At 39.9% G+C, this 21,692-nt stretch overlaps 1 protein-coding gene and 1 long non-coding RNA gene across 5 annotated transcripts in view; one reads left to right on the forward strand and one right to left on the reverse strand.

The window, feature by feature from the left end:
- Positions 1–16,808, reverse strand: part of mgmt (O-6-methylguanine-DNA methyltransferase) — a 45,809-nt gene extending 29,001 nt beyond the window's left edge. Inside the window, exons 1-5 of one of the 4 annotated variants that reach the window (XM_035754397.2) lie at positions 16,323–16,784; positions 16,018–16,151; positions 14,260–14,399; positions 6,589–6,755; positions 1,337–1,476 (exon numbers count right to left, since the gene is read on the reverse strand). In XM_035754397.2, the coding sequence (XP_035610290.1) occupies positions 1,337–1,476; positions 6,589–6,755; positions 14,260–14,399; positions 16,018–16,026 (456 nt within the window). In that variant the 5' untranslated portion in view covers positions 16,027–16,151; positions 16,323–16,784. Of the gene's footprint in view, positions 1–1,336; positions 1,477–6,588; positions 6,756–14,259; positions 14,400–16,017; positions 16,152–16,322 lie in introns of all 4 variants that reach the window. The other 3 variants (XM_035754393.2, XM_035754394.2, XM_035754396.2) reach the window with 3 other exon arrangements.
- Positions 16,308–21,354, forward strand: LOC118369739 (uncharacterized). Its single transcript, XR_004822668.2, has 3 exons — positions 16,308–16,410; positions 18,040–18,145; positions 21,234–21,354. It is a non-coding gene; the product is annotated as an uncharacterized LOC118369739 (long non-coding RNA).
- The last annotated feature ends 338 nt before the right edge of the window (positions 21,355–21,692 follow it).

Here is a 21,692-nt window from a genome sequence, read left to right on the forward strand (position 1 = left end):
CTTACTGACAGAGGGAAGCTTCAACGCTATGGGGATCGATACTGGGTTCCCCGGGTTTGAAGAGCAGTCTAGGTAGGGTACTCTCAAGGCCTTTGGATCGGCCTCTTCACTCGGGGAAAGAACACTAAAGCTTATCAATACTCAAATCCTGGTAAAGAAGTGCCACAGAGAGGCAAAAATCAATACTTTCCAGAGCTTTTCACAGCTGAAGCCCAAGTGTATCAGCAGTACTGACAAGTAATTGACATTGAGAGGATCTGATTCTAGATCATGAGCCAAAAGGCTAGACTCTATTGTTTAACTGGAAGGTAGTACTCTAGAATGTAATCGCGAGTAAGGGTACTTTTAGTGCATATTACAGAGTAACATAACACATAATATTGTACTTATTTTTCCAAACATTTACACTTTAAAACATACATTGATTACTTTGTAAAAACACAATGTGTGTGTCTTCACAAAACTAGTATTACTACTACTGCTGTGCAGTGCCTCCAACACATGCCCACAGCTAGCCGATTAAACTCAACTCCACGATTTACGATGGAGCTGACTGGCGACTAGTGTGGGCCGACTGGAGCTCCGATGTCACATAAAATGAATGACATTGTTCTGTGATATTGCGGCTATTTTTTGGGTGCTGAAATCAGTAGTTTTTGATTTTAAAAAGTAATCTTATGTGAAGTCGGAGCTCCAGTCGGCCTACACTAGTCTCTGCCCAACTCCATCGCAAATCGTGGAGTTTAGTTTAGTCGACTAGCCCACAGCACTACATGGGCAGAGCTAAACGGGCTTTGATCAAAGGTTCTGATCAAAAGCAGACACAGCGTTTTCCCTCTAGCTTTTCATTTTGTACAGACTGAATAAAATCACCAGTAAAAAAGATAGAGGATATGACTGGTTTTCTACAAGAACCATACATTTGAACATAGCCTTTACAATAATGCAGATAATCATAATAAAATTCATGATTGAGTTAAATTCTTATTTTGAATAAATCATCATTTAAAAAAAATGCAACCTTTATTTAACTAGGCAAGTCAGTTAAGGACAAAAATAACTAATTCTTATTTACAATGACGGCCTACACCGGCCAAACAACACTGGGCCAATTGTGAGCCGCCCCATGGGACTCCCGATCACAGCTGGATGCTAAAGCTGTCTGTGCCTTACTGAAGCTGTAACAGGTATGTACTTGTACTTCGTACCCATGTACTTGATACCCACTACTAAAAGAGGTATACCTTTGGTAAAACTAAAGCCAACTGTGGTGTCCTGACTACTTATGGCTAATCTCAGAGGAGTGTACGTGTCAATCAAAGAGAGCCCTACTGACCGGGTTCCTCCTCATGGCCCCTCCCACAGCTCTCACGGCCCTGGGGTTTCCTGCCATCTCAGCCAGCCGCTTATACGACACCGTCTCTCCCACCTTCACGTCCCGCACAAGAGTCTGCAGAACCCGGCTGGTGAAGGAATCTGCAAGATAAAAGAGAAAGAGTAAAATAGAGGGAGTGCGTCGGAGGTATAAAGGTAGAGACTGACACATAATTAGTCACAGTGCAGAAAGTGATTTTCCTGTATTTTATATACATAATATTTCACACTATGATGTTGGAATAAAATAGTGAAATTGTGAAAATTATGATAATGCCCTTCTAGCTGTTTGAAAAGACCGCCTGAAATTTCAGCCTGTTTTGGTGACATCACCAGGCAGTAAATGAGTTAAAGCTGGAATATGGTAGTACGTACGGCCCAGTCCATCACTGGGGCCAAGCTATCTATACCAGGCGGTGTCTGAGGAAGGCCCTAAAATATGTCAAAAAGACTCCAGCCACCCTAGTCATAGACTGTTCTCTCTGCTACCGCACGGCAAGCGGTACCGGAGCGCCAAGTCTATGTCCAAAAGACTTCTTAACAGCTTCTATCCACAAGACATGAGACTCCTGAACAGCTAATCAAATGGCTACCCAGACTATTTGCATTGCCCCTCCCTTCTACGCTGCTGGTACTCTCTGTTTATTATCTATGCATAGTCACTTTACCTCTACCTCTACCTACATGTACATATTACCTTAATTCCCTCGACTAACCTGTGGCCACGCACACTGACTCTGTTCCGATATATCCCCTGTATATAGCCTCACTACTGTTATTTTATTGTTGCTCTTTAATTATTTGTTATGTTTCTACTTTCTTTCTTTCTTTTTTACTTCAGTTCATTTTTGTAAATACTTATTTTTCTTAAAACTGCATTGTTGGTTAAGGGCTTGTAGTAAGCATTTCACTGTAAGGTCTACCTACGCATGTTGTATTCCACACGTGACAAATAAAATGTAATTTTATGTAACTTTTTGGGTGACCTGATCAAATTCAAACAGAAATGTGATTTATAGATCTGTCACTCATTGAAAACAAGTGTAAGCGGTAGATCTGTTCCATGTGCTCAATTTCTATGCTTCCTGTGCTTAAGTTTAGCGTCTTTTACTTTCAGTTTTGTACACCAGCTTCAAACAGCTAAAATTACTTTATTTTTGGATATGGTTAAAAATGCTTCACAGAGCTTTAGATGGTACAATGATTCTCTACACTAATTCTTGCTTGTTTTGTAAAATAAACTGAATTAGGCAAACTAATAGATTTTAGCAACCAAGAAATGGCAGAGCGATTTCTGAATAGTGCATCTTTAATAGACAACTAAGAAAGAGCTTTCCAAACCTTTCTGCCAATAACAGCTACAAAAGAGAAAGAGTTTTACATGAAGGAAATTATTTCTGAAGAAGGACAATCTAGGTTATATTAGATAAGGTCACAGCTACAATTATAAGGTCGCTCTTTCATTTAAAGGGATTAAGAGAGGCCAAATAGACACCAAATCTGTTCTAATTTTTTGAATAAAAATAATTTGAATGTTGCACACCATTTGTGGCAGTGGGATGACTTCGAGGTTAATAAGACTAATGTGTCCTTTTAATTGCTTTCTATTGAGAGTAGATTCATTATATCGGGCTCTCTTAAATAGTGGAATTCAGAAATGATTTGCAGTTTAAGAAGCCACATTAACAGCTTTGATTTCATTAACACTTGAGCGGTAGCATTATCTTCAGCTGTACTACCAGACTACTCTGATTACTTACAGTAGAAATGCAATATATTCAAAACGGATCTATTTTTACTCTGAACATTGACTATCTGTGTACAATTGAACCGTACCTTTGTAAAATGAAATAGTGAACAGCTTAAGCTTGTTGGTCCTTTAATTCACGCATCCTACAGTCAATTAGCCATCTACCATGCCATCTCATTCTGGTCTAAGAGAGCACATGACAAGTGATCTACAGTAGGTGAAATCACTCTAAATTGGCATTGTGTGAAAACATGTAAACCCCCCCCAGTATCTCTTCTACAGAGCGAACATCCTTCACTCCCTAGGCTCTCACCTTATAGTCACTCTCCGCTACACAAAGCCACGCCAACAAGGCAATTTGCCTAAACTGGGGGGAATAAGTGTAACACCTGAAGGGGATATATTTGATTGATGCGTACCCATGTGAGTTCTTTGTCTTCAACGAGGCCCGTAGGTACTGTTTAATAATTTTTCAGGTAATAATCACGCTGTCAACGAGCTGATGGGTTCTTACGAAGGCAGACTTCATGTAAAGAGGAGAGAGGAAGCTTTATCCTCAATTTTTAAATAGATTATTCTTGCTTGTAAATTATGGATTCGCGTGCATGGCGTGTGTGTTACATATTGATACCGCTGTGACTCTGGTGGCTAAACAGCACCACTTCCTGACTACAGATACAAATCAGTGTTTATGTACACATTATCGACAAACAACTAGTCAATGTCAAATTGACAGACTCTACATCATGACCGAGTCTATGTTAACTTGCACTATATGTCTTAAGTGAGTACACCCCCAGTTTCTTGGTCAAACAAGAAAAAGGTTTATACTGGTTCAACAGACATAAACCTACACATCTAGAGGTTAAACAACTCCGGCCTCAACAGTGTTGGAGAGTTTCACGAGGGTCACCTCAGGTGACCAGCAATGATTTGAGAGCGGTCCCTTAGCCCCATACTTCATAAAGGGCTTAATATGGTGTGTCTGGGGTCAAGACCCTGTTTAGATAGGGTCACACCGATGTCAATTGTTTAAATAAAAGTTGAGGGGCACCACTTATACCTTTACAGACATCCCATAATGATGTCACAGGTCATTACCTACCATAAGCGCAGGTGACAGGGACATTGGAGAGGCCAGATTGGCTGGGACTAAAATCGATGAGTAGGAATGGATTATATGATTTTAAATCTATTGATGTAATTGTTCTTTTTAAATGTAATACTGTACATAAAATAATAAATCCAGTAGTTTATTAGCCGTTCATAATGTTGTGTAGGTGACTGTGTGGAACATTTGCAGACACTACATGGGCCTAGCTAACTAACAATGAGATTTGGAGAGATCATTTTCCAGTTGCTACCCAACCCTCTGTAGTTGTGAGCATAAAGTATAATAGTGGAAATGCGGCTCCCTCATTATCCTTTGTGTCTAATGGCAGGGAGGAGAGAATTTGGCTCCTAGTCAAAGTGTCTCCTGAGTCTTAGGGGATCCATACTTTTGAAGGCTGACGGGGTGTTCATGATTCTCTGATTATTCGATATTCTGAAAACGTTCATTTCCCTAATTCCTCTCCACATCACAGGGGCGGGTCCTGGAGAGTCTCATCTCGCACTGCGCTGTGCACAGAGGGAGGTTCAGACTCCTGCAGGAACCCAGTCATATGGGCTTTGAAGAGCGCCCTTCCCCCCTCCCCACACGTTCCCCATGCCGCTTACCCAGACTAAGATCCTCTCGTCTTTTACATATGGATGTATAATTAATGAAAGAATATGCATCATTCTGAGAACCTGTGGTGTCTGTGTTTGAGGAGACACACACTCACTTTCTCCATCTCTTCTCGACCAACCAAAGTTTGTGTGTGATGTGGTGCATGACAGCGAGTGAAGGAAAACAAGTTTCACATCTTGATTCATGTCACCTCAACCGGGTTGCTACTTTACGCAAAGAAGCTTAATATTAAAAGTGGTTCCATTTTATATGAACAGAGCAAATGAACGTGACAACATTAAAAAAGTAGAGGCAATAATTCCTGTGAGAAGCTGTAAGTAATGTGACATTCAGCTTTTCTCACCCCAAAAAAACAAAGCCTTTATGTTGGACATGAGTCGTTCTCATTACTCTATGCATTTCATGAATCTCCTGAGGGCACTTAACAACAGGTTAGTATAACTAGCAATTCATTCAAACTGTAAACACATCCGTACCCTGCTCATAACCAGAAGAAAATGTACAAATTCTGATGATCATCAAAAATATAGAAAGTGCATTTTCTTCCCTCAATAGACAAATACTCATGCTGCCTTCATTTAACATGTCTTCACTGACAACCGTTACAGCTATTGGACCACTGAGAGCAATTCACTCCTAGGCTACCATCTATTTACCCAACCTCAGAACAACAGAGATGTGTGTGTGTGTGTGTGTGTGTGTGTGGGTGGGGGGGGTTAACAGAGCACAATCATTTATTCAGATCAGGTACTAATGAAGAATTCCATCTATCCAGAAATTTAATTAAAACCCCAAAGACTTCAGATGAGATGCGATTTGAAAGAGCCCGGGGCGGGTACACAAGCACTTGGTGGTGGAGGGAATCACGCTGGAAGTTGATATCGTAATTGCTCCTGATGTATTTCTGCATTGCCTTTGCGGGAGCGTGGGACTCGTTGCAGTATACAGAGTCTCAATGGAGTACCTACTCATTGAAAATGCCATCACTCAAGCACTGTGTGGATCTGCATGAAATTAGACTGCAACTAAAACCTAATAGCAGGGGAAGAGTAGCACGGTTGTTGAGTACATGCAATGGAGTGGATTTGAGTGCTGTCATATTTTTGGGGTGTAGGTGCGCTTTATTTCCTCCTAAATTTAACCGCTTCGGAAAATGATCAGCTTCAATACAATAAGCATTCAGACTTAAAATTCCAACTGACTGATTTGTAATTTTCTTGGAAATGATTTATGGTGTCTTATGGCATTATGATACTAATTTATTCTTGCAGAAAATGCTCTAATAATTGCCTACCTATGTACTGCTGCCTATAAACTATAAAATCACAGCTATTTCTTGAAAGCACACTAACTGTCCATTGTGAAGGCTCTCTTGTCCCCTGCTGTGGGTGACTGGTCAAGCCAACAATGCCCTCATTGAAACTTTACTAACATTCACATGTTCTCATTAAAAAAAAGCTTCCTGTCTGAACATGTCAAGAGTGGAATTTGATCAGTTTTCAAGAATGTGCCAAGAATCATGGGAACAGCGGCCAAGACTAACACGCATGGTAAGGGCTGCCACAGATTACTGAACCAAGTTACAGCTCCGGGTTCTGTTCTCTCTCTCTGCCATAAAATACTTCATTATAACACAGTGAGCCAGAGAGTGTAAGTGAGGTAACTGACAATTAAGAGTGAAAGCCTGATTCCAGTCATGGCTCTGAAAAAGTATTTATCCATGGCGACAGACCTCCATGCAGGGTGGGGTGATGAAAGACTGGGGGTGGGAGCCTCCCCACGGTCCACGGCTCGCTGAAGTAGGCCCGAAGCCATTCCACGCAGTACTGCAACTCTGGGCCCATTTCCTCTTGGCCATTACTAACAGTGACCACACAGCTTAGGGATGTGTCGCCACTCCTGTGAGAGATATGAGAAGCACCCCCCACAAAAGAAGTAGATTACTAAGAGTCCATTCTCGGTTAGACAGTATCATAGCATGGCATGTGTGTAATAAAAGTCCTGAATGAAAGGGCATGAATGATAGAGTAATGACAAAAGTGTTTCATTGTATGCAAACGGACAGAGGTTGTTGATGTGAATGAAACAGCTGAATAGTTTGGCATGACATCAAAAGCTAAGTATTTCATGCAAAAGTGTTATTGCATGTCAGTTGTCAAAAATAACAGGATTTACAATCATTCTTATGGCAACAAGGCTCTAAAACTAGTTTAGTTTAGTCCCAGTAAACAAAGGCAGCATATCAATATAAAGGGGTGCCTACAAGCAACAAACAAATCTTGGACTTGCACCTGGGAAAGCACTTTGCCTATGGTTGAGCTAGCATCACTTAACGAAGATGAGGTTGCTCTGTGATGCTGACCAGCCTCTAGGTCCGCAAGTGGACTGACCCATATTGGACATGTAAAGACCCTACTGGGATAGCCATTTCTGAACATGTGCATTTCAGTAAAGTAGACCCCAAGCTGTGTTGCAGCTCAACACCGCCAATTCCATTAACTGGTGTATGGACGTGTAAATAAATAATGACACCATTTAAGTGCCTTTTTGGAAGATTGGTTTATCCTGTATAGTATTAATAATACACATTTAGTTTGTTAAACACAAAGAACACAATACGTAAGTCAACATGGTGTACTTTTTAACACTGCTGCAGGAAACAGTTTGTGCAAAGAAAAAACATGAATTCAACATCCTTGGCTGAGGTTTACTAGCCAGTGTGTTATGGTGCAGTTCAGTTTTCAGAAAGCAGCACAGCCTAGGTGTTTGTGGTTGTAATGAATCTCTCAGGGGTGCTATTTTACAGTAGGTGTGAACACTGTAAAAGGTGTAAATACTCATATCAAAATACACCAAACCACAGTTGAGTTTATAGTCAAGTGCTGACAACTCAGACACCTAGCCCTGGTCCAAGCCGAGACCCAGTCAAACAATGGCTCTGGCTCATAGCAATCTCTTTCGGCATGGGTGAGCGCCCAGCCAGCCCCTACTTTTCATTGTCTCTCCCTCACCCCCTTCTCCCCCTCCCCAATCGCCGCTCCCCCCTTCTCTCCTCATTTCTCCCTGCTCTGAATTTCTCTATTCCCTCTCCAGACCCCCCCCCCATCCCCATCCCTCTCTTTCTCTCAGTGAGGATGTTCCAGCCACTGCACACTGACAGCTCAGGGATATTGTTTGTGGAAATGTTCCTGTTGGACCCGCAGGCCTTACAATCTACTGGACAGAGGCTAGAGCACCTTTGCTTAAGGCATAGGACCTTTAACCTCCACTCACACTTTAGACCTGTCACTACGGCTGTTATCCCACAGGCCTCTGCTATAGACCCTCACAATGAGGGTGTATGAGTGATCCTACATTGAATTTTACATTTAGTACAAGTCAATATAATACAGTCAGCAAACATACATGTTATTGTGTAATTGTTACAAAGTTAGTTTAGCTGAAGACATATTGGGAGAGGCTGGGCGTTTGTACTCTTTATCGTCATATGCAATTTGTAAACTCAGATTAAGTATGAGAGCATCTCTTTCAACAGAAAAAGCAAATACATTTTTTTTTTACTTTATGGGAGGAAGATTAGAAACCATGACCTTGAAATGTGAGATATCCAATCAATGTCTTCAATGTTCTTCCAATTACAATAACACTCTCCCAGGAGAAATACTTGTGTCTTGAGATAAACAAAAAGAAAGCCAAATCGCATACAGCTTTTGTATACCAACCAACCCACAAATGAAGTGTTCAATTCCTGAAGGCCCTTTTAAAATCGCACAATTTTAATGTTACTTTTCCATAGTTTAGAACGGAATATTTTTAACATCCTGTGACCTGTTTTTTCCACCGGTTATTCGTTTCCACAGGCAAGGGTTTGCGTCAGAGGACAACATATTTCCCTTGATAGTGGATTGTGAGTTGAAAGAATTTCTAATATTGTGCTCCTGTCACAATCGATTTGCAATTACCATAAATCATTGCTGTGCAGTGTGAGAGTTGTTTAGCACTCTACCTATTTTATTTGAGCTAATGCAAATAATGAATTGAGCATGTATATAGTTATTAGGATGGCCATTTCATTTACCCTAGGATGAACAGAAAAAAATTAATCAGGGAGCGATACCGCATCAACAAAAATATTGTTGCCATGTTTTGTCAAAACGTATAAGTCTTCTACAGTATGACTTATGCTATCTACTGCACAGTGTGTATCAGGGACATACTTTGGTGGGAGTATCTACTGTCATTAAAAGGAATTGCTTTCATCTAATTGTCGACATTGTTGTCAGAGTATTTTAGAAGGAGGAAAAACCTTCAGCTTTCATACCTCCATCCTGTGAAGTGTGATCTTGCTTATCCTGTCTCGATTGGCAGCCACTTTTGGCACCACTTACCAGAGTTCTCCTTCACCAATCACGGCTAACATGGCGGGTCAGAGGATGAAACAGAAAAGGGCAAGACCGGTCCATATTTTCCTTAGCCTTACAGTAGCAGATACTTAACGCTGAGATGTTAGAACTCGAGAGAGCATGAAAACAGCCTGAAATGACTATCTAAAAAAGGAAGGCTTCAAGGCAAAGGGTGTGTTACAATTGTATGCCACTTGCTCAATGAAGCTCACTCAAGCAGTTGAAATTCCGCTGGTAGCCCACTACAGTATCTAGCTACAATAGCCACAGAGACAGTGAGGTACTTCAAGCTGGCTGTAGCACACGGCTTAGTAACCATGGACTCTAAGTAGACACACATTACCAGTGGCTTATTTCTTACTCTATCATCCATATACAACCCACTCAGCAATATGTATCTACATGGGACTAGTGAGCAGTTTTAAATAGTGTTTTCAGCCTCTCGTCTCCAGTGTCTTCCAAGGAGATTCTAATTACCAGAGTGGTACAGTAACAAGGCAGTGAGGGAGTAAATGTATTAAGGATCCCCTGGAATGAGGACCTCTGGAGCCACAACTGTCTATCCTGGGCTGAGAGAGAGGGACAGTGACCCTGCATGGATAGCTTCTGTCGAAATTTGACCATGTCAAGCACAAAGGCATTATGGGAATCCAGTGTCACCAAGTCCTAATTGCTGTCTGTGTTCGGAGCAAATGACTGCCTTGTTCCTCTGATTAGTGAGGAGGGTAATCTTCACCTGTGTATGCCAGCCCTGCTGAGGGCCCTTGAGTGTTAGCGCTTCGTCTTCTGTAATTTATTTTTAAATCAGTGCCCGTTCCCAGGAGTTTTGAGTGTTTTGTTGTGAACCGCTTACCATGATCCCCACCACCGCCCCCCTCACCCCTAAATCCTTGACTAAATCCTTGTTTGGTGCCGCAGGAAGATAAGCAAGAACAACACTTGGCCATAATTGACTCATACTTCTCTTCAAGATGTCAGAACACAACCATCTTCCTGCCTCAGTACACCATACACTGTAGTGTTGAATAGCACAAATGTAGAAAAAACAAGCCACATGGCATCATGCTACCATCAAAAGTTTTCAGATAATGATAGAACATTCTGATCTAGAACGGCTTAAAAAAAAATACAGCTTCCCTGGTTGAAATAAATCCAACATGAATCCAAACCGGCATAACTTGAGATCTGTGCTCCCATTTTCACACAGATCTCAAGTTAGGCTTCAGCTCTGGGTGAATCTACATTCACAAATGAATGGCTGTGTTGGGTTGTTTACAGGTAGTGTGTCAACACAGGTGTTGGTTTCCACAGGAAATGACACAGGCAGCCTGATTGGGGAAAGAGTCCCAGGAGACAGAGCTATAGGCACAGAGCACAGATGGGTCCAAGGGCCACGGGGAACTGCACCTTAATGAACCTGCAGCTGAGCACTAGGCCAGAAAAACAAAATACATCTACAGTACCTAAGGCCATTATAAAATCTAAATGCAAAATGATGACATAGTTTAACCAGCGTTTCCCAAACTCGGTCCTCAGGACCCCAAGGGGTGGAAGTTTTGTTTTTTGCCCTAACACTACACAGCTGATTCAAAAGCTTGATGATTAGTTGATCATTTAAAATCAGCTGTGTAGTGTTAGGGTAAAAACCAAAACATGCACTCCTTGAGATCCCGAGGACAGAGTCTGGGAACTAGTGTTAGTAGTATTAGTAGTGTGTTAAAACTGCTGTGACAGCTGGGGTATTAGACAGAATATAGCAGGCATGCTTAGACAGTTTGACAGTGAACATTTTGAGGGAGAACAGTTACAAATCAAACACTCAGCCTCATGTGGTCTATGACAATGGAGAGTGTAAGGTTATACTAGCTGGGGCTAAATAGACTAAAACACTGACAATATCCATTCCTCTTGTGTTTAACACAGTCTTTCTCTCTTATGCTTTACTATAACAAGTATGGTGAGCACATTCGTACAAAATACTAATTACTCGTGTACTGTAAGGGTTTCTTGTCTCTTTCTCCTCTCAATGGGTGTTTCTTTTACAAGCAGGCCTGATGCTGAACAAAAGCATTTAAAAATCAGTGATTGCTTTCATCCATTTTAATTACATTCAGAAATGGCATTTCTGCCACATAATACACCCCTATTGTTTCAGAATTATCTGGCTCGGAAAAGAAAATCTACAATTTTTGATGATATTCCCGAGTTAAATCGGCTCTTGAAATTGAAATATGCTGTTGAAATGTAAAATGAAGACAGCCTTTCCTGCTGATATACCACAAGCTCCTTGGTTTTGTGCAGGGTGCTGCTATTATTATGCATATCCAGGTAGAAAGTTAATTAACCCAAAGCTTAAGCTAATTATGGTAGCAGAATGCTATCAACCAAATGCTTTCAGTCAGACAGCTGTCCAGAATTTCATTTGCTAATCATTTGTCTTTTGGAAGAGCATATGGTAGATTTCCCTGCTATCAGAGGCAAAACAAACAGATGAAAACAATTAACTAAAAACAATGTGCACTGTTGAAAAATCAGACACAGATTTATACAGCTTTGTGAGAGAGGAAAAAAAGCTGGATTTATGGCATAGGGAAGTATAATGACAATTTTGGTTTGAGCCACTTAGGATTTCCGGCGCATCACATGATCCATGTGTGATGGGAATTCGGATGCACGAATATATTGTTTATATCTATATGCAAATGAGACAAGAGTGTTCATTGTTTATCCGTGTAGTATTAATGAGAATATCTATGGAACCATACGCGGGCCGGCCGACAGTATTTCTAACAGTTTCTGTTAGAGCACCACATTTTCTGTTTGTCCAAGTATGTTTTTGTTGTTGTTAAAGCAGGAATGTATATCACTTTAATACTTTACCTTAGAATTAAATCAATTATTTTGTGCATTATTTTTGTTACAAAATTGCAGCATACTGGTAGCTGTTAAAGAATGATTGATATCAGTATCGCCTTGCAACATTATCAGGCAATAAAGACTACTCAAGAACTAATGCAACATGTCACACACAGGCATCTGCACTACATTTCTATTGAGGACCTCACAAGCTAAATTGCTTTTTCCAGCTCTCCCACATCACAGTAAGGTTGACAGAAAAATTGATCAAAGCATTGTAAAATAATATGCCCACAAAATGTCTTGGGGCCAAAAGTCCAGCCCTTTTCCATTTTTCACCCTAACAAAAAAAGTAGTCTGTGTTTTTCCTCTGTATAACATGTCTCTGTTTTGGGGTGAGAAGCATCATATTTCAGATAATAGTAATCTCCTGTAAACAAAATCTGTATCATTTTTCAGTGAACAATGTTATGGCCATGTTAAAAAGGGAATGCTGGTTAACAGTGTGTTGGGTGGCTTAGTCCCCAACAGGGGTTGTTGAGATATAATGAATTTGTTCATCTGACGCTGCCTTCAGGGCTGTCGTTAGACTGGTGGAGGTTTATTTCAGCAAATGTTGCCTAGCCATATCAGTTAGGAAGCAAAAGGGGCTTGAGACGTTTCTATTAGAAAAGCTGACGGTCATGGTGTGTAAGCAATGCTTCAAGTTCATTTGTGTGACTATAATGTCATTTATCAATCACACCTTTTTCAACATGGCAAATGCTTTGTTACCACTGCTGTTGTTTTGCACTGAACAATGCTAACCCTAGGCTTCAACCAAACACACATCTTTGGTTGCCAACTCTTCTAGTGCAAAACACTCCTGGACCAAAACCAAAAAATTACACACTTTTTGGAGAATTATAAATCTTGAGGAAGACTGGCTTAGGCAATTGGATTCTTTTTGCTTTGTTTTGCCATTTTGATGCTAATTGTATAGGCTACTTTACAATTAAGTTGTTGCTGACATACTCAAATAATTTACCAATGCCAGTATCTAACTGATCGTGATAGCATTCAAACATTATCCAAATTAAATCCTTACTTGTTCTTACATTTGGGAAGATACATTGCAGCCTAATAGAAACTACTCTGATGACCGACATAGCAAATTATATTAAACGCAGCATCTACTGATGCAAATCATTAAATTCATTTGCATATTCTCACTGAACCTGAACACACAAATTAAACCACATCCAGAACGAGGGGCAGAAAAGGTGCTTGTGCATGGTTACAGGACATATTCGATAATCACATTCCATATTATTAATTTCTACACTTCTGCTGATTAACAAGTATAATGTTTTTACTGCTTGATGAATTTTAGGGGATGGGAGACAGCTAGGTAGCAGACATATTGATTTAAAATATACAAGGGCATTAATATGTTTCCATAAATTACAGTTTTCCATACATTACTAAAAGGGTGACTTCCGTTTTGGTGAATGTGAAAAAGCTTTAATTTCCCAAACCAATCAAGTTGATCAAATTTGAATCTGTGATACAGGGATATTTAATTTCCATCTAATCAAAACCAATTTGAAAATTGGAATTTGTTGAAAATTAAAGACGACATACTTATTTATGCAGATTTTAATCAGTTCCAATCATTCAAGATTGCAAATAGTCAATATTATTGAACAATGATTGTTCTGAAATCCCACTGTACCTGTTTGAGGAGTGTAAAAGGGGTTTTCTAGAACTGATAAATATCAGTTCTAACTAGGAAGCAAAATAGATACCGGTATACAGTACAGAAAAGGCCATGTTCCCTATGCCCTTAGCTGGCCCTAGCCTTCCACTCTAATAGTCACCCCTGTTGGTAATAAACTGTTAGATTTCAGAAGATCTCAAATATACTGCAGGAATAATGTGCCATCAGAAATCAAATTTCAAGCGCAACTGTATTCTAGTGCCCCTCATATTTCTAGTGTCTCCTATATTTTGCCCAACTTTCTTTGGGATATTTCTTAGGGGATCAACAAAAATGCCCCTGCTTCCAATGAGGAATTGGGAGCACTCGATCACACGGGTGGATGCTGTCTGACGGTAAATTGCACACCTTTGTTTAGAATGTCGGTGGCTGTACAGTACAGTACCTTTCTGCAAGTGGAACATCCATTAAGATCTGGATGGTGTGCACACCATTTTCACATCCGCTGACTTGGATCTTTCCCAGGGGACTTTGCAACGAGATGGTCCTCTGTCTGCACTGACTCGGACTCTTCATGTCATTGCCCTGGTAGGGAAACATATGCAATGTTGTACTCATGTAGGTGGCTAAATTTCAGAATGTTTTTACACATTCTATATCAAAGGAATTGTTGTAAAGCAAGCAAGCCACGTAAGAGTCAAATGTTAATGATTTGTACACCTACCCTTGAAACAATGTCATGATGTGACATGATCCTTGCATTAAAATCCTGTATTTCTTTGTTTTATGGAGAAAAAAAACCTATCTGCCCATCTAACCAATAAATCGCTCGTTTTTTCCCCGCATTTCTTTTCTATATATCATATAAATGAGAAAAACAATGCAGTATGTTCCCTTGTCTGGTGAGGGATTCCCTAGATAGCTCAACATTATTTTCAATCCATCATTTTTGGTTGATGGCCGGGATGTTTTCCTAGCATTAAATTTGTTCCTTAGGGTGCAACTCCAAGGGGATTCCGGTTTCCAGCCCTTAACAACAGTGAAAACGTGCAGCTTTTCTGACGACTGAGATGGATTTTGGCAATAACCAGACAGCACTTTATTTTTTATTTTTACTTTGAGGGAAGGAGAGATGATTGACTATGTTATATTGCGACTTTTTGAGGTATGGGGGTTATAATACATAAAGGTCACATTGATTCCAAGAAATCTCTATTTTCTATACAGGCCTGCACACGTCAGTTATAAAGTCTAGAAATAACAATGGGTTTACGTTTCCCCACTATCATCATGCACTTGTTAAAGTAAACAGGAGGTACAGACAAAAACATAACCATGATACAATAATTTGTTGCTGTCATAATAATTTAAGTGATTTAGATCTGTTTAACTGGACCTATAGCTCAATTCCCTTCCTCTCTATCTACAGTAACCACATAATAGCTTCCAGGAAAAAGGAGAGCACGTAAACTCCTCCCTAACTATTCCAGCAACTCCCAGGTTGGGGGAGGGGAGAGGGGGGGCTATGAACTAAGACAATCAAGCTGCAATGTTGCAGAGCAGCGCCCACAATAGCAAACCAAGCAATGAAACAGCTTTGACACTGGGGTACTTTACACATATGACACACATACAATATTTGACTCCTAAACAAACTATGGGTATCGTAACCAAAAATGTAAAATGATAAGGAGGAATATAGAGTTCAGCTGTTTGATGTGATTAGGCCTAATATACATTTTATAAATTTGGTGCAAATAACTGTGTATGCATTTAAGTATAGCTTACAGTATACTATGTTTATTTAGCCTATTTGTACACATAATGAACAGACAAATCCATACAACTAGTCTAACACTGTGTCAGTGGTCAGCACGAGATTTGGATGGCCTCGCGAGACAAAATAATGCGCTAACTACTCTGGAATTCGCGCGCATACTGTCCCTACCCTGAACATGACCCTAACCATTTCAAATCTCAACTTCAACTACATAGGGGAGTCACAAGGACGATGCAGCTATTAGCGAGGAAATGAGGCGCGCAGCACACGTTGATATCTTCTAACATCAAAAACATTTGCAAACATGTAAGGCATGTGTAAGTGTAGTAATATTGACAGTAGCCTAATATATTGTCAGGAAAATAACAAACAAGAACGTAGCCTACAACTTTATATAATGCCCAAATGCTTCCAAATACTTGCCTGCTCCATGTAACAATGTGTAGTTGTTTCTCTTCCTGGTTTCTCCCAGAACGTGTAGGAGGCAGCCAATCAAAAGAGGCAAACGGCTGCATCTACTTTATCTTTACTCCGTATTTGGACAGACATGCTTCCCCCTATGCCCCACAGCAAATGATGCAGATTTACTACTAAAATCACACATGCACTATAGTATTCAGTTAATATACAATTTGTCATCCTTATGAAGGCTGTATGCCTAATCAAACTTTTAAAAGCACGTAGGAAAAATATATAGTTAAACAAATCTCACCCACTAGAATACTTACATGAAAATATTTGTGACACCCACAACTTTCCTGGTGCTTCTTTGATCCACTCATAACTCATGTATCTTCATGAGCTTGCAGCAGCTAGGTAGGCCTACTCTCTACACTTTCTCTGTACTATATTTCCATGCAAGTTTCCAATTGAGCTTCTGTGGGTGGCAAGCCAGGCAAGGCCCACACCCCACTCAGTGGTAAGGGTGGGAGCGGGGAGAAAACGCCACCCCTGCAGAGAACATTTTCAAATCTTTGAGGATTTCCGTGCCATCTGGACCCTCTGCCAGTCTGCCCCAGATAGCAAGGGTTGGCAGCGCTACCCGACGGTGCAATATGGCTCTCTCTAATGAACTACTAACTGTCCCCCGTTTTAATTGATGTGACATTTGAGCCATTTATCTCTGACATTTCAATGAAAGATGATTCTCAGCCTTGCCATTTACTTTTTTGTGCAATTTCTAAGTCATTTGCATTTTGCTGCTCTAAACCTGCTTTTTGTCTCTCGTTAGCTAATTAGAGGAACATGCACAATTAGACCTAATAAAAATGAACATAACCTGGTTTGATATGAGCTTGCATGAGTGATAATATAAATTACACTTTTCTTAATTCTGCATGTGATTCTGATGTAGGCTATAAGTAAGTGAGTTAGGGATTATTAGAGGCATTGCGACCTTTATTCACATAACTTCATGTAGGACAGCTTATGTTCACAGCATGGTGAGAATCAAGCTCAATTAATCACCATATGATTGCAGTAAGCAGCCCCCTCTGCTGGAAATGCTGGGCCATGATGCCATGACTTCTGGTTTAATGATTATGTGCCAACAAAAATATAGGCCTACCTTGCTCTTACAACCGTTTACATTGGAGTTTTCCAATTTTAGCAAACAAAGATGTTGTAGTAACTAAAATGAGCTTTAAGAAGTTTTGTTTTTTTATCTGTTATATTTACTCCTGCTTTTGCCCTCACCCATTGTACTTGCTCAATGCTGTATTGAAACATCCAAGTCACATACATTATGTATTGGTTTAAGCGTCACCACAGTGGTATTCATTCAAATCAAATGAGTGGAAATATTTAACAAAACAGGAAAAACTCTGAGGTCAAATGAATAATGTGTGTGTGTGTGTGTGTGTGTGTGTGTGTGTGTGTGTGTGTGTGTGTGTGTGTGTGTGTGTGTGTGTGTGTGTGTGTGTGTGTGTGTGTGTGTGTGTGTGTGTGCGTGCATGCATGCGCGTGCGTGCGTGTGTGCGTGTGTGTGTGTGTGTGTGAGTGAGAGAATGGCCTGTACAGTAAAGCTTCCAGTCCCAATTGTTTTCCATCAGTGGCACACAATTTAATCTTTTTAAGATATCCTTTAAAAACACAGTTCCACTGGTGACGGCTGTTCCTTTGATTGTGAGCAGCATCAGTGTAAAGGTGTGGTGCCCTGTCTGTGTTGGCAGCAAGGCTGATCTCTTTTGTTTGAAACTCAAAGAGCTCCTTTTCCTGTTCAGTTTCCCTCACTATATTTGTTTGTGTGAGGTGTTGATGGACTTAAAGTACAGCTTCCTCTTAGTGTAGCCTATGGTACCAGATGTTTGTGAGAATAACAGGACCTTCTTCATGAACACAGAGATTGTTTATGAGCAATTTCTTCCATCCACTCCTGTACGTATGATTGTCATGGCTCTGTCCTATACTGTCTGTCTCTGTCTCGCCCTTTTCCTTTGTTCGCAGACTTCTCCTGATATTGACGTGGGAGGAGCTGCCGTTTATAATACCCAGCATGCTTGAGGAGTAGAGGAAAGTCCTGGGAGATATGAACACCATCATTCTTTCACAGGTATGTGAGTGAATTTTCATCAGGAAGAAATGCTTCCCGGGCCTCACATTGGAGTTCCTGGGCTCTGTATTGTTCGTAATGTACAGTACGTGTGAATTTGTATTAAACCCATTATAGTTGAAGTACTGCATGAGAGACATATATTTTTTTGTTAGTTGTATGCTTATTTCTCATGTATTGTTTACATCCTTCTACCAAATAAGCTTGACAACTGCATTACACCCAACCCCCCCCCACACACAATTCTTCATACCCACTGGTCTACACTCATTCAGTGCCTCTGTACTGCTATCCCTCTTTTTCTGGAATTTTGTGGATTGTCCTATTTTACTGTTGACAGTGTTAACAATGTCTGAGCACTTTGCAAATGAAGAGGCTTGAACTCCTGACAGGCTCTGTCGCCGGCACTGTGATACACTGGCCCGCACATGCTGCGCGGCATAATGATGACATTAGGATCCAGTGATAATATCAGGACACTCTTCAGATAAATGACTGATAAACCAGGGGTTGTACCTCTCGTATTACACGCTTGACAGAGCAGCTAATCATTGTCCAAGTGACTGCTATTACATAAATCATGAGCTCGACTTTGATGCATATTCCATCAGTGTTCCCTATTCATCACGTCATCTGCAGAAGACTGACTGGCTGCACAGGGGGACAGACATTTTAAGAGAATGTTATGCTTTCATTAGAATGTGATATGATCTATTTTACTGTCGAATTGATAAGGTTTTCTGTGTCAGTCCATTTGATATGAAATTAAAAGGATATTTTCCAAAATGTTCAACTTCATATTCATCATCTCCAGCACCACCGTCAACATCAACATATGTGAAAATGGTGCGTTTCTATGTTTTGTAGTAAAAAATATAGAGGAAGATGTGTTTCCAAGGACATCATCAAACACTTAGTAGACCATTATTAGGCAATACCTACTCATAATTAGTTAAAATCCCACGATGCACATCGATGATATCAATGGAAACACTTATCTTCCTATCTTTTTTGCTATAAAACATAGAAACACAATGTTCACATATATTGATGTTGCGTTTGGGCTGGAGATTATGAAGATTTTAGAAATGTCCCTTTCAATAGTACTGCTACATTATGTCAAGTTTGTGGCAGTGGGTGTCCTTTACCACTAAATTACAGTACCTATATGAAAGATGTGTGTTGATTTTACAACATTATGAGGGGTACATAATGAAAGGTTATATCAACTGTTTCATGGTGTTTTTTGCAGTAAAGCTTCAAAGGTGTCTGAAGATGACATGTCCAAATATATCAGATAGGGAAATAATGCACGTTCTAGAATACCCTTCAATCAGAAACAAGTGTTCAACGATGCCATGTAATAAGTCGGTTATATTATACAATATTGTTTTATATCATTCAATTTAGTATCATTCAATAAGAATTTGTTCTTAACTGACTTGCCTAGTTAAATAAATATAAATATATTACAACACGTAGAAAACAAAACAAAACCCCATCTTTTTAGAAGACCAAGTCCATAAAATGAGGTCTGAAGCATGAAGTAGTCTTTGATTCAGTCATGGTGTATGTTTTATTCTGCACTATTGGGGTCACAAGATGTGGGGGTGTTAATTTAATCCCCATTCTTACCCAGAGCATGGCCACACTCTCTAAGGAGCTTTATATCTGACAACTGTGTCAAATTAGAGAGACCACGACTCTCTTATAAAGAATATATCTGTCAGAGCACGTTGTTCCTGGCTCTTAAAATTGTATATGAGGCTAGAAACAAAAACAATCAGTAACACCATAGTTGGACTTCAACATGATACAATCATTTTAGGCCATGCAGGCCTGTCACAGAGACAAACCACTAATCTAACAAATGTTATACATTTTTGTAGGATTGGCTACTCTGAGGATCCCAATGCATCATTTTTTTTGTTAACCACATGTGACAGTATAATATGTTGCAGCAATGCAGTTCCAATTCACTTTGATTTATAACTATCATTTTCCAATGGATGTTGTATGTGGTGTCTAAACCAGATTAGTCCAGTGTGATAAGTACCCATCATGTATCTCTCTGGTATCATTGGATGTGGTGTCTAAACCAGATTAGTCCAGTGTGATAAGTACCCATCATGTATCTCTCTGGTATCATTGGATGTGGTGTCTAAACCAGATGAGTCCAGTGTGATAAGTACCCATCATGTATCTCTCTGGTATCATTGCTGTCCTGCAGTCAAACATGTAAAACAACTCTTAATGTTCTCTCCAGTCCCCTATAGATGTCTCCTATTGTCATCGTTGGTCCTATTCTAATGGGACTTCCTCTAGAGACAACATTCCCACCGACCTCTGAACAAAACAATATTTTCCATTCAAATGGTTTGACTAGTGAATATTTACAAGCATGCTTAATGTATAATGGATCTCATCTATGGATATCAGGGGCCATTTTCTGCTCAGTCAGCCTTAGCCTGATGCCCTGAGGTAATGGGTGACCCGAGCCTCATTTAGACCAAATAGCATGCACACGTATTTTAACAGTCCTTAGGGTATAGGCTACATGTTCATAACAAGTAAAGCTGCCTGTCTCTCAAATGTAAACATCTTAGCACTGTAATATGATTATATCGCTAAAGTCCCAGAAGGTGAAAGATTTAATAAAGGGGGTGGATTATATTAGAGAAAATAAAGTAATAATTTGAAATTGTTAAGAGACCCTTTGTGTCAATGGGTATATAGAGACTAGGGGACAATTTCAGTCCCTTAGGCCCGTGTTAAAAAGCAATAGCTTTTCTTTCCGTACATGCACAGCATTTTGAAATCAACATGCATTGCTACCACCAAAGGCTATAATCGTGATTAGTAATACATAACACATCTGATGCCATTATCATGTTAAGGAGATTGCATTAAGGTTGTGGAAATAATACATGTCATGTATTGAAAACAGAACTGCAGTTTGAATATATGCGTATTACGGAAAAAGTCATGGTTTGCAACTCTGGTGCTTATACAACCACAAGGGTTTTTAATCTCTTTTCTTGCCGATGAAAGTCCCAGTAATTGCTATATTTCCCTTTTTTGTTTCAAGGACCTTTGCCAATCCCTTGGCTTGCATCAGGGGGCAAAGTCATTAGTGGCGAAATGAGCTCAAGTGAAGAGAACGAGATTGCTGGGCTCCCAGCGTGGTTTGAAACTTTACCACACAGTGCATTCTAATTTGAATTTAATTCCCAATGTACAGTATGTGTGTGTAATAAAGACAATTATAAAAACATATATTTAGGCCTATACAATGCTATTTTTATTGTCTTTATTATCCTTGCCAGTAATATTGAACTCTTGACAGCCCTGTTCATGTTCTCCATGAATTTGTGTTGCAGTTGCTGTGACCAATTGTAATTGTATCCCTGCGATTACAATGTCGGCCTGATTGTGCTGTCACCCCAATTTCTTGTTTACTTATTGTCATGAATATTGTTCTGAAGCCTATTCAGTTGTCAGTTTTGATTCTCATTTTGATTTTATATCTAACTTTGATTATATGTTT

Source organism: Oncorhynchus keta, chromosome 36 (genome assembly GCF_023373465.1).
Source record: "Oncorhynchus keta strain PuntledgeMale-10-30-2019 chromosome 36, Oket_V2, whole genome shotgun sequence".
NCBI classification, from domain to species: domain Eukaryota; kingdom Metazoa; phylum Chordata; class Actinopteri; order Salmoniformes; family Salmonidae; genus Oncorhynchus; species Oncorhynchus keta.